Source organism: Cnephaeus nilssonii (genome assembly GCF_951640355.1).
Source record: "Cnephaeus nilssonii genome assembly, chromosome: 13".
Classification (NCBI taxonomy): Eukaryota; Metazoa; Chordata; class Mammalia; order Chiroptera; family Vespertilionidae; genus Cnephaeus; species Cnephaeus nilssonii.
In genome coordinates this window covers 22,424,447-22,438,717 of record NC_137084.1, presented here as the reverse complement: position 1 = coordinate 22,438,717, position 14,271 = coordinate 22,424,447, and the positions used below count along the sequence as shown (strand labels likewise).

Here is a 14,271-nt window from a genome sequence, read left to right as displayed (position 1 = left end):
AACAGAACAAGGAAACGTGAGCAACCTTGTGGCTGTTGGTATGCAAGCACAATTACCAATGCCGCAGAGTGGAATCAACACTTAACTCCCACTTTGAAAAATGCTGAGAAAATTACATCTCAATGAATGAATGAACTCAACATGTTTATGATCCTAAAAGGGGGGAAGTGAGGAGCCGGGGGGGGGGGGGGGCGTAGGGCGCGGGGAGGAGGAGGGGGGTGTCCTACTCACACTTCCTTACAAAATGCAACTCTATGGGCTTTCTCTTGCTATTTCAGCCGTTTTAGAATGACGCTGCCCAGGCTCCAGATCTAATTTTCCTGCTGCAGAAGTTAAGGCACTTCCTCCACAGTTACTAAATCTGACAAATTACACCTGGGCCTACTCTAACATGAAAAAGTGTGCTCTTTGTTCCTGACCCCTTGGTCAGCCCCGAGATCAAATTCCTGCACATCGGAAAGCCCCACTCATATCCATTAAAAGCCACGGGAGACCGGCTCTGCGTTGCTGTGGAAGAGGGGACCGAGGTGCAGGCTGCTGCTGAACCCCCAACCGCTCTGCGCAGCGCAATATAGACTCTACTTTTTGTAGCTGGGCTGCTGATCAATTAGCACCAGGATTTTTTTCTCTAAACAGTACCTTAGTAACAAAAGAGCAGTTGAAATCAGAAAAAAAGGAAGGGGCTAGTGAGTGTTTAAATGCCAAGTCCCACGAGTGAGTTTACCAAAACTTGCTTGCACTAAAATGCTGGCTGCGCAGATCAGTAACCAAAAATACAAAAAAAAAAAAAAAAAAAAAGATTCAGAAATGCCACTGTCCCTCTACTCTGGCCAGACGAGCAGTTTGTTACCACAGTGGCTAATATTGGACCGATTAGAGTGTTGTCTCCTCTTTCTAACCATACTCAGCCTTTGGAAAAGACATTAGAGCTGAGTGATCGTAAAGAGGAAATCAGGAAGCATCTTGGCGGCAGAGAATCAACACGAGGGATACAAGAAACCCACAAGCTTTCCTGTGGGGAGAGCAAAGTCCTAGGGGGACCTAGCTGTCTGCAACACAGACCCTCTTCTTCTGCCCCCACCCCCCACCCGCCCCAAGGAGGGGGAGAAAAACACAACAGGAGAAGTTAAGAAAAGGTGTGGCTGACCGGCGACGCCGAAAGACGACAGCGCATCCTGCCTGGTCCCTTTCTTTAAGATTCCTGGAATAACGAGATGGTGAAGGAAAATAGACAGAAGCCACAAGAAGCTGTCAAAAGGCCTCCTGAGGCAGGGGTGTCCCCAGGAAGGGCATCAACTTTCATCCTCCTTCCAGGGGAGCACCTTTCTCCCTGGACAAGGCACCCCACTTACAACGTGTTCAGTGTGGGCCACTGAATTTCCCCAGACCCAACAAACCATATCCAATCCGCCTTCCTTGGGGATCTCAGGAGCACCACAGTGCACTCCAATGGTAAACACACGTGAAAGCGCTGTCTGTTATTTTCCACATACATGGTAAATCAGGAGATACTGCTTTCATCCTCCCTGATCTTTAGGAAGCTCTCATCACATGTTTATGACTTGTAATATTGCAGGCTGTAAACATGTAATGAACGTGGACTAATATTCCTTTTCTGTAGGAGACCAAGTCACATTTTTTAGATACATGAGTCATAGCTATCTTCTTGGTCAGATGGCAATTACTTTTGAGAAACCCATGACAGGATGGAAATCTTTAGTATCTAGGTTCTTATTTTGTTTTCTGTTTTATGGATTAGCATCACTAGCAAATCAGCCAATCAGAGAACTTAATATTTCCTCCAAAAAAAAGTCACTGGAAGGGCATGTAAATCAAATGTAATCCTGTTCCCATAGTTTGGGGGGTTACACTATCTAATGGGTTACTAAGCAAGCAGCCACCAATAGGACAATCTCAGGGAAGGAAAATCCTAACTTCGGAAGCGAGAAAAGTGGTAACTTAGCTTCTAGTTGAATTCTTAATAGTGAAAGAGGTTAAAAAATTGTATATAAGATGTTAAAATAATAAGGCATGCCCGTGAAATCCTGGCTTTGAAGATTCTGACTTTGGTGACGTTCAAGTGAGTGGCACAGGAAGAGACCAGTGCAGAACTCATTGCCCCTGTTTTTGACAAGAGAGAAGTTAAGAGATTCACCTTGTCATCCAATCAGCAGAGGCTAGAACCCACCCCATCCGACTCCTAGTGCAATGGTCTTCGTAGGGAGTGGACACAGGTATAAAATAGACTGGAAACACCAACCCCACTATATCAGTAATAGCAGCTTCTCAAAGGCTTACTCGGATGCCAGGAAGTCTTCTGCGTGCTGCGAATGCATTAACTCATCTATCCTCCTAACAATCGCGTGAGGGACGTCAGGTTGCTATCTCCCACTTCAGAGGTAAGCAAACAGATGCATGGAGATGTTCAGAAACGCACCCCAGGTCCCACAGCTGAGTAAGTGGGATATCTGGGAAAATCTGCCCTCCCTGCACAGAAATGCTCCTGGAAGCTTCCCTAAGTCAGTGTTCAGATGACCAACAGTCCTGGGAATATTAATTTTGACAAAATAGCTTCCCAGTAAGATCCAAATTCCTGAAGCCTCCAAAATATAGGGTGAGACTGAAATTTCCTTTTCACCAACCTTTGCATTTTTCGTCAAAAGACAAAGTAGTAACAATTCCTATAGATTGAGACAAATTCCACGTAAAGATCTCCTTTGCTGTAGCGAGATGCTAGGCAGGAAGTAGTTCAAACTTTCTGGAAACCCCAACAAAATATGTATAAAACCAACCTCAGGACATTTCAGATGGCTAATGGGGCCTATTTTCTTGACTTTACCACCTTTTCCAATATTCAAATAAAATTGCTGAATAATATGAATCCAGTGCAGACATAAACTTTGTCCGAAGTTTGTACCACCACCAAAAATGAATTACCCATCATCACATCCCATATTTGAATTACTATGGTATGTTTTTTATTTCTTGAGATGCTCCCAAATCTGCCCCAGGATCCAAAAATCACTCCCTCATTCATCACAGCCGTAATCTGATTTAGCTCAACCAGACGCTACACAGGTCTGTATCTGCACAGAGAGGGAGGAAGTTTGTTTGCTATCATCACTTCGCAACTATCAAACCAGGGATCTTGGAAAGTCCTGCATGTTCAGGAGTAGCCTTCAATCTTCTGTGCCCTTTGAAGATGTTTCTGAAATCATCTGAAGTTATTGAATAAATGACCGGACTCCACACAGAGATTCTCTGTCAGAGGTCATGCCTCAACTACCACATAGTCAGTAAAAAGCGGCTGAAACGCTCCCTCTCTCTCCTGCTGTTTACCCAGAAATGCTCCTATCAACCTCCCACTCTACCCTGAGGTCCGTTTTCAGGTTCCTGTTTAATAAGACTAGGTTCTGCTGTTTTTTCTCTTTTCCCTTTACCGCCTTCTCACATATAAAGTAATTAATTGACATACATCAAGAAAGCTGGGTATAGCCATTGCAGATAATAATCTCCAATTCCCACACCATGACCACCGCCACCCCAGCCATTCCATGTACCCAACCATCAGACTCAAATCAGGAGCCTGCCATTTGGTATCTGTGTGATTCTTGAGCAGTTACTTAACCTTTCTGTGCCCAAGTTTTCTCATCTGCCAAATAAGAATTATAACAGTGCCTATCTCTTAAAGAAAGGTCTTTTGAATAAAGGAGAGAATAACTGTAAATAGGATTTAGAATAGTGCCTGGCATGCATAGTAAGGACTCAGTTAAGAGTTCAAAATCATTGCCAGGTTGATTTTAACACGGAAATACTTCCTGTACCCACTCACCAGTCCTTTTGGATGCCAAATAAAATAGAAAATGTCTCAACTTTCTGTGCTACAAGGACAAACCAAGCTGTTGAATGGGGTGGCCAATCTGAATGTACTCTCTTTGTCCTCTTCCAGCCTTAACCTGCAACTCCTGGGGCAAGGCTGGAATACTTCTCCAGGTTGGGTGGGTAAAAATTAATTCTTCTGCTCTATATACACATGGAACGCTTAAACATTACATAAATTATAAAAATCCAAGACTTGCTTGATATGGATCTCCTGAACTGTCCCATTTTAAAGATGAAAAAACTGGCTCTGAAGGCTCAAGACCCTATAAATACTTAGCGGCAGAGCCAAGGACAGAAAAGTAGTAATTATTATCCTAAGCCAGTGGTTGGCAAACTGCGGCTCACGAGCCACATGCGGCTCTTTAAAATACCACGTGCGGGCACGCACGTACAGTGCAATTGAAACTTCGTGGCCCATGCACAGAAGTTGGTTTTCAGCTCTCAAAAGAAATTTCAGTCGTTATACTGTTGATATTTGGCTCTGTTGACTAATGAGTTTGCTGACCAATGTCCTAAGCAAACCACCAGGGACTCTTCTAAATCCACTGCAAATGTCACCTGATTTAATCTTCATCCTATCACTCTAAAGTAGGTATTATTTTCACCCCCTTAGAGATGCAGACACTGGGGCTCAACCTCTGTGAATTAGCTTCTTCAAAACCAGACAACTGATGACTGAGAGAGCCAAGGTCAAAATATTTCTTGACTGGCCCCTAAGTATATGCCCCTGCTTCCAGTTTCCTAGATCTGTGCTGAGAACTCTAGGACTGAGTTCACAGCCTGTGACTTCCTAACTGCCACTGCATCAGCTTTTGAAAAATACGGACTCCTGGGCTCCACTTCAGGAAGGAGAATCAGAGTCTCAGTGGGCAGGGCTTCAAAATCTGTATTTCGTCAGAGTTAGTGATTCTGATGTATTAGTAAGAGTTGAGAAACCCCAATCTAAGCAAGATATTTTATGAGTGCTTCCAGTATCAACTGAGAGGGAAATGAGTGACCGAAGGCTGATGGAATGTTCGGAGTAGCTGAATCTACACGGAGAGGAACAATGGAGACCTTGCCCCAAATCTGTCTGTGTCCCACTGAGGCACAGGAAGCCCTACCCACATCGGCCAAGCCCTGCTCCCATCGCCAAGCCCTGCTCCCATCGATCTTGCCTAAAGACATCTGCATCACAATGCAAACAATAAACACAGCCCTCCCCAGCAGTGCCAGACTAGGTGTTCTGTTAGAAAACCAGCAAGAAGGTTTCTTTCCAGCCTCATCCTTTTCGTTTAAAGCACCTAAGTCTGCTTGCACCACGCTTTCGTAGCGCTGAGCGCATCAGAGGGCAAGACTTCGAATGAACACTTACCAAGGTGCGCCGTATATCCTGAATCCCTTCACTGTTACCTCCGAGTCTTGTAAGTAAATACTGTTTGTCAGGAGGGACTGAACGTTGTCAAAGTCCTCTGGTTTCAATTTAGACACCGAGGGGAAACGGTAGTAGTCCTGTTTAACGAGGTCTGCCATGAATTCCTTATCAAATGTCAGTTCATGATTCCCAGCAATCACTATTTTATATTCATACGGCAGGTTTCCTGAAAGAAGAAAGAAAGAAAAAAAAAGAGCACCAATTAGCACGTTCATTTCCCATCACGAAGTACAACAGCCGAGATTGCGTGATTAGCAGCCGGTATGCCCAAATGAAATAGCTCATGCATTCCTTTATATTTCCATGGGAACCAAAATTTATGACTACTCCTTTACGCTAACAAAAATGACAATAAACGGGAAATGGGAAGCTGCTAAGAAGCTAAAAAGCTACTAAGAAGACATTAAGTTTTCTGGTTCCATTTCCCTCTTCTGCATGCTGCAGAGTCTCTGTGATGAATCCAGCAAAAAAACACTTTAATCACGATCCTTAAAAGAGGTCTGGACTTGGTTTAGTCCTCAAAAAATAAGCAGACCACACTGTAAGGCATGTAGACATAGAACCGCTATATTTTATGCCTGAAACCAATATAAAACTGTATGTCAACCATACTTTAATAAAACATATATCAACCAACTATTCTTAACAACTTAGATAACTGCTAGATTTTTAACATATCCTTCATATAAAAAACGTGGCACAGCCAAGCATTCCACAATTTAAACAAATGAAAGGAACGCCATAATACAATTTCATATGTAAGTTAGAGAAAGTCTTACCTTTGGACTCAGGAATAAAAAGAACATTAATAATGCCTCTCCCTCCCCCCATTAGCAGGCTAACTTTCTACCCACTGGGGATGGGAAAAGAAACTGTAAAGCTTAACCCCCTTTTAATATTTATGGGATGGAAATGGGAGTTCTCCGTGTGTGCTTTTTATGCAAAAGTTTCTCGATCGAAATGAGATAATTCTGGGAAGAAGAATGAAAGCTATAAAGGAAAACCCAAACACCAGACTTCCGCATAGATTTATAATGTTTGAATAAAGTACAGATCATACATATTAATAACTCGCGGTGATGCTATAAGAACCAAAATCCAAAGGGAGATAGTGTCGGGCAGCTGTCCCCATCCTGAAATTAATGCCCTTTCTATTCGTTTTCATTACCCATGCCGCAAGCCTCACCGCTGGGCTGCTGCTACTCATTTCATTTTTATTTCATTTTATTTTGAAAGAAAAAAGGGCGGGACAATGGTGCCTGTAATTCCAGCTTCCCGAGGCTCCTGGGTCCAAGGCAAAATGAATGTTCCCTGCTATTCCAGGAAGAGTGAAAGTTACCACAAGCAGGACACTGGATCCACTTGTAAAGAACTGGTCCTCACCAGCAAGCCAGAGTCAATGATTTAATTAATAAAGCTTAGTGGGGAAGAGAATGATACCGTTTTGGGGGGAGGAAGGGGCAAATTTTGTCATGGGTCCACGTGGATTTCAGCAATGCAAACTGTAGGGATTACACTGTGAAGTCCACAATCCCAGCAGCACACGGCAAACGTATCTGCCAATAGGGAAGGGATTTTTAAGATTGCTAAAATATGTTTTGCAATGCTACTAGTTTTTCTTTGGCTTTCACTTTTTAGGCGTCTAACAGTAATAAAACAGCATAAACAGCATGTAGGTTAATGGGGAGGCGAAAGAGAGAGATGGAGTCAGAAAATAAGAGAAAGGTGGAACTGAAAACACAACAGCCAAGTGTCAGTGGGTATCCTTGACTACTAGCCCAGGATGCTGTGACATGCCTTTGGCCTCAGCTATTTGCAAGGTGGACAGCTCGTGAAAAATAGAAAGCTTCTCTCAAATGCATGTTTATGTGAGCTTATAATCTGCATTAGCATAATGCAATAAGGAGTGCAATGCATATTGTAAACTACCTAGATACAATGATAATATTTTGCACAATTCCTTGCGATCAAAATACAGATGAAAGATACATAACAGGCTGCAAATTCCCAGCAGTGCACACGCTGGAAACTTGTGAGATGCCCCACAATTCTAATACCAAGGCTCTGAGACCCCACTGGCCTAACACGACACCCCCAGGTTCACCTGTGTTCCCGAGGCTGGAACGTTTTCCTGGACAGTGATCTGTTCCAAGGCAGGTCCTACCAGCGTGAATCTTGGAGCAACTGTATTTGTACAAGTCACACTGTAGCTGCCCGGTTCCTCTTTAATCATTCACGATGATGGACTCAACTATAAGCCTTTTCTTTATGCACCACTGCTCTTGCAAGAGGGCTTGGCTTCTCGCTTTTTCCATTTTAGAGCTTTGGTTCAGAGATGGCAAGGGTGAGATTGGGAGGCAAGGCAAAAGGAAGTACATGTTTCCCCTTCAGACCAGTTTGAAAAAAAAAATAAAGTAAAACGGCTGCAAAGTAAATCTTCCTCAGGAAGATAGGACTCCTCGGAGTCTTTTAAATCAAATTGGGAGACGCGACATAAAGAAGTAGCCACCAAAATGAACAGCCGCAGAAACAGTGATGAAATTTACACACTGCCAACAAACTCATCTCTTCCTGAGAATCCAATAGTAGTTTCCAACTTCCATTTTCTGTCACCTATGTTATGAGATTGTCTGACATATTTTCTTTTTTTGCTGAACTGACCTTTCATCTATAATCTGCCAACCTTTATGTTTTATATGAAAAGTGTAAGCAGGGCAGCTGACAAACCTCCTGTTACTTGACAGCATTTTATTTTTTTCCAAACCAGATTAATTTGGAAGTTTCTGCAGTCAAGCTCCAAACTTCTTGGTATTCAAATAGCATCAAACAAAAAGGTGCCTGCTTTTATCCATTTTATTCAGACCTGCCTGAATTAAAAACCAAGACCACATGGGAAAACTGTTGCTTTGAATGACCTAAGGGATTCAACCAACTAAACAGTTCCATCTTTCCCAAGACATGATATATGTCCTACTTGTGATATACAAAATTACTTTAGGTGGAATGGAGATGAACTTCTGGCAAAATGTCAAATGATTTTTTTTGTATGTTTTAAAAATACATATTTGAAAAGTATAATGTAACAGTGCAAATAACATAAATTCATTTTTTATTTTTCATTTTTATACAGGGTGGGGCAAAAGTAAGTTTCAGTGGTTCATATGGAAAATAGCACAATAATTAATAAATAATAATTCAAGAATAAACTGTAATTTTGCATACTCACAACTGTAGACCTACTTTTGCCTCAGCCTACATATGATACATGAGATGATTTAAAGAAAACTATTGAATAATTGTACAGATAACTCACAAATATGGCAAATAATAGCACAGCTAATTCACAGGTATGATGATGGTAGCAAGTGATGCATAATATGTGGGAAACTAGTCCATTGAGTCAGGTTGGAGCTATAGACCATGGTGAGGCCATAACCTCTTAGCAGCAGCAATTAAGTCTTATTCTAATCTGTATCTTGTATTGCATCTGTTATTGTCTAGTGGTATCACATAAATAGATGCTCACTTAAAATCTAAAGGATAAGGAAAGCCAGCTGGGTCCTCACTGCTGCTCTGCAGTCCTACTTGTCCCACGTTCTTGCTGCGCCCTGTTACCTAAGCAGTCACCACAAAACTCTTCCGGGTTCCTCTCTACTTCCAGGCTCCTTTTGACTCCCCTCTTGGCATACAATGTGCCCGCTAACCTCAAGGTAGGCTCTCTTCACTCCCTTCTATCTCTCTGTTTGCATCATCTCATCTTTCTAATAAGTGGCCGCTTAATCCCATTCCTCAAATTCCCACTGGCACTTTCCTTTTCCAGACAGCTCTCTGATTATATTGGGTCTTTCTCTCTATTTAATCCTCCTCCTTAGTGAGTTTATGTTTCCCCACCCCAAGAAAACAGAAAACAAGCAGCCCTTCACACACACACACACACACACACACACACACACACACACACACACACACGTGTGTGTGCCTCACCTACAGTCCTAAATCATCCCTAACTTTTGCTTCTTCTTTGAGATGCTTCCTCATTTCACTTCTATACTTCTGAAAAGAGAATTCCAGAGGCTAGCAACTGGTAGTAGGCCAAATTCAGCCCACAGGTATAATACAGTTGGCCCTCAACTGTTTTATTTTTTAAAAAAATTGAACTAATATTTAGAAATCTGGTATCTGGTTTTCTAGCTTATTTTGGAAAATTAAAAGATCAGGCAATGTTGACCTTCAGTCTGCCACAGACCTCCCCACTTTCTATTACTTCTCACACCTGGCCCATTTATCATGTTTGCATTGCCTGATGGGCGATTCTATTATCAGAATTAGCAACTTAGAGACAAATGGTTATCAGAATTTACCCAACAAAATCTGGCTTCTGTTTCTATTCTCTTCCAAAAGCTGACTCTGGAATGTTGATAATAACCTACCATTCTCATCTCTATTGATTACGCTGCAGTGGCATTCCTGTCCCTCAAAGTATCAGTTCCCTTGAATACTGATGTCCCACTCTGGTTTCCTCCTCCCTCTCTGATGTTGCCCTTCCTCTCTCTCCTTCCTCAGCTCCCTTTGCATCTTGGCTGTCTCATTACTTTCTCCCTCTTCATCTTTACTTCTATGGGTATTACTTAATACTTTCTGACTATATGTCCCCCATTTCTGTTCTTTGTGATTAAGTTTTTAAACTAGTACAATTAAACCATGGAGGTGTCCTGGAGAGAAGAGTGGGGACTCCAGACTTTGCCATGTGTCAGCTGCATAACCTTGGATGGAGTCCTTATGTTCTCTTAACATGCACTAGCAAACGTGGGTAATAACTGCATCCCCTCATAGGTTGTTTTCAAGATAAAATGAGAAAAAAAGCTTCTAAAGCACATGCATGATATGGAGCACAAACAACCAGTGCATATTCATTATTTTTCACTCCATTTTTTAAGTTTTGCTCTTTGCATATGACTTGTCTCCCCCTAGACTGTGAGGTCTTTGAAGGCATGAAGCGTGGCTTGTGGTTCTTTGTTTTACAAGAGGTACCCAGTTCAATACTGTCCAAATGGCAGGCACACAGCTAGTATCTGTTGAATAAGTGGAAGGAATGAATGAACCTCTCCAAGATCTGCCAGGAGCTTCCTTAGAATTCCAGGAACATAGCTTGCCATCTGGGCTATGACAAGATTTAAACCAGGGTCATGCTGTCCCCCTGAAGTGTCCTATTCCCTGCTTACAAATCCAGTCTACCCAAATAATCTCCAACAACTATTTTTAAATGCAGTTTCCTGAAATATAAGCAGGAGGAAAATAATAGTACTACCCCCAACGTTTGGTGAGCATTAAGCAAGCTACTGCATGTAATGAACCTACAATTTCTAACACTTCATAATCACTCAGTAGCTGCATTATAATAATTATTATAATGATTAACCATCCCAGGTGCTATTCAAGAAAAATATTAGCTTACCTACAGATTGGATCACAATGGCAATATTCTAAAAAAAAAAAAAAAAAGCATCTGAAGATGGGAGTGAAAACTTGGATTTTCCCAAAGGCAATAACTGGCATGGTCCAAGGTGTTCTTCAAGTTGACAGAAGTATTGTTAAGGTCATTAAGACATCTGGATCTGGAGGTGGGTGGTCTATGAGGCCTCCACGCTATACTCAGTACAAACATACCCACCTCTGTCGAGATGATTCCAATCTTGCAAAATGTATACCTGAACACACCACTTCTTTCCTCCTTCTGTTGTCCCGTCAGTCAGCCATCCTGTTTAATATTTACTGAATAACGAAAAAAGCGCCAGGATCGGCTTCTCATTCACAGTGACTAGTATAACCTGGGATAGATAACATCCAGATTCCATCTCTCTCCAGTGACTACTCATTCGGAGCGTCCCTACTATCTTCATAGAATCAGATGCGTGTGCAGAGAGGAACGGAATATTCAGTAAAGTTTAAGGTCTTCAAGGTACGCACATGTCTGATAAATCCACAACAACTTTGAAGCACACATACAGCGAACTGTGTCAAGGTCAGCCTCCCTTCCTTATCAAAGTCTGGACATTTAATCTGTCACTTAACGCGGCTCCTATAAATCACAGCACATGAACCCAGAAGGAGCCGCCGGACAGCCTGATGCGGTGATTTGAAAGCTGTGCCCCAGGAGCCTTGGAGGGCTGGAGTGGGGCGACGTGAGGAAACAGCCAAGGGCGGACGGGAGGGCCCTGCTTTCCTTTACTTTACAGTTCGGGGGGAGATTTCATTTGACAAAAGGTATCACTGGTTAAAGCTATTAAAAAGAAAAACCACTGATTTATCCAATTCCATTTTAGTGATGAAGAAACAGTGCGAGGGAGGTGCTGCCACTCGCTAAGCAGAGCCACAGGCAGGGTTGGTGGCACCAGTGGGACAGGAATAGCTCCTTTGCCTCCTGTGCTAGTTTTTCTTTCAGGTGATTTCAGATTTTTAACAACCTTATGACCAGTGGTTCCCAACGTAGGGCACACGTCACACTGGGGGGCAATTTGGTTTTTAAGGGGGGCAATTTGAGAATGAGTTATTCACAGGGAATTTTTTGCATTTCTTATGGTTCTAGGGAGACTCACATACAGTATATAAATATGTATTGTGACATATTTATGCATTTCAGTTCTCTATGATATGTTTTGAAATTTTATTTGCTATTTTTTTCACATCATTCATATTATTATTATTATTTTTTAACAATTTCTTAGTGATTTCTTCCTCAGTACTTCAACTGTCCTTTCATTCTTTTATTTTTCTCTTTCATGAATGCCATGTTCTTTGGAAGCTTGTTGAGACCAAGTTAATGGCCTTTTAGGCTTTCTCCACATGAATAGGAGTTCACTTTTTAAATAATAAGAATTATTTGTCATTGGGGGTGGGCATCAAGATTTTAGAGATGCTTAGGTGGAGCATGGCCAAAAAAGGTTGGGAACCACTGCTCTAGACCTATCTCAAGTCCTCCTCAGATCATTCTTCCACCTGTGGTTCTCTAGTTCCAAGCAGCTCTGGCCCTCTTTGTTTATGCCATGAAATAGAACTCCCCATTTCTAGATGTTTTCCTGGCTGTGTCATGGACTTCTCCTCCAGGGGACATTGAGCCATGTCAGCCTCGCAACTATGACAACACACATCCTGGCTCATTTCAGGCATTCCCCAAATACTACTGCAGCGCTGGGTGTAATTTCTTACCCTCTAGCTCCCAGAAGAATTTGGGAGCCTACCCAAGAAGGGAAGGTCACAGAGTTGAGAAGGAGAAGGGACAAAAGGCTCCTCTGCTCAACTTTATTCAGGGTCCCAGAATTTAAACACGTATCGGCTCTATTAGGAGAAGTGAGAGGAGACTATGACTGGAGAGTAGAAGTTCAAGGTAATAAATCTAAATGCCTCCGGGAGCCAGAGAGGTAAAACAAAAATGTGAATTGGACGAGGTAGAAGTACTAGAGAGCAGTAAGGACCAGCGCACATGGGCATCGCCATCTTAAAATAAACACGTGTAAGGATTGCTTTGGCCGAACAAGCTTCCTTGCTAACTTGCCCCCACCCCTGACACACCACCAGTAAAAATTCATGTCCCTCAAAAATTAAGTACCACACAAGTGCAACCAATTTTCTGTTACAAATCATTAGAGAATGTATCCCTCTAGAAAATTCAAGTTCAGGTCAGAGAAAAATCCAAAGTCGATTCCAGAATAGCCACTTTTCTTGGGAATCTTCTTGCCACCTGCTAGAAGTCAGCTCCTGCACCGTACTCTTCATCCCTCATAAGTAGGGAATGGTGGGAAATAGGAGCAACCACATGACCATCCGTTTGTGGCTAATGACAGATACCACCTTTCCTATGCCCTATTTTAATGAGGCAAATTGATTGCTCTCTCCTATTTATTCTGCTAAAACCAAGAGGGAAAATAAAGGAACCCAGAGCACAACAGAAGTTCTTCGTGAAGGAGAGCATCCCAAAGCCAACACCGCTTGCTGGGTTTCCTGAGTAAAAGAAAACCTAGTTGTATAAAGGTGACACACTTCAAGATCTCCAATCCTCATGCCCACTCCCCTCCATACTCCTAAAGTATAGACTTTGAAACTAAACGAAAAATAAAAATTGTTGGTGTCTTAACCCTCATGTTAAATAAAGCTCACGATGTAGCAAGAAGAAAGCAACCGAGATGACAAGACAGAAAGAGAACCTGCTTTGGCTCCCAGATGCCAAACTCGCAGGGCACAGCCTTCGGGCTCACTCTCCCTTGCCAAGGTGCAGGACAGAAACTAACTTTCTGAGGTTAAAAAGAATAAAACAGACGTACAGTCAGGTCTCTCATCATGGGACTGGTTCTAACCAAAAGAGACAACCAATCACATCTCTGAAACCTTCAGCCTGCATGGGGCAGTGCCAGGGGCCTGTTTCAATACACAGTGTCCTTATGCCAATATTATAAAGGGACCTTGTTGTACCCCCCAGGTGGAAGAAAGAAGGCAATGTCTTCTTCAAATGATTATGCCTTTAATATCATGACTCTAGCAGAGAGGGAGAATGTTCAAACCCTTAAAGTCTCTCTATTCCACTGAGGACTGAATAAGAATAACTTGGGCTTGAAAACTAGCCAAGCAGAAAATTTTGCAGGAGTAAGAAAGGAATAAAAAATACCAATGCTTTGAGGAGAACTCCGAGGCTGTGGAACGGGCTAGGAGATAGGTCATCTAAACCCCATCACTAATATGAGAGAAGGACTGAGTCCAGGGAGAGGGCTCTCTCGGCTGTAACTGGGCAGAGCCCACCTTTCCCTGCTAACACCTAGGAAAATGCTTGGCACTGAGTTGGTGCCCACTGCCTACCTATTAAGTGAATGAATGAACCTCCAGCAACCCCTCTCGGCTCCACGGTTTGCACTCACTTGCCTGGGCTGCAAAGCCACCAGAAACATTCAATCAGGGTCACGCTGTCTCTGACCTCAGTCTGTCCC

At 42.6% G+C, this 14,271-nt stretch overlaps 1 protein-coding gene across 5 annotated transcripts in view; it reads right to left on the bottom strand.

Annotated features, from left to right (window-relative positions):
- Window positions 1–14,271, bottom strand: part of MPPED2 (metallophosphoesterase domain containing 2) — a 173,155-nt gene that overhangs the window by 74,456 nt on the left and 84,428 nt on the right. For all 5 annotated transcript variants that reach the window (XM_079787843.1, XM_079787842.1, XM_079787846.1 and 2 more), the window contains one exon: window positions 5,237–5,462. In XM_079787843.1, coding sequence (XP_079643969.1) covers window positions 5,237–5,462 — 226 coding nt within the window. The remainder of the gene's footprint in view (window positions 1–5,236; window positions 5,463–14,271) is intronic.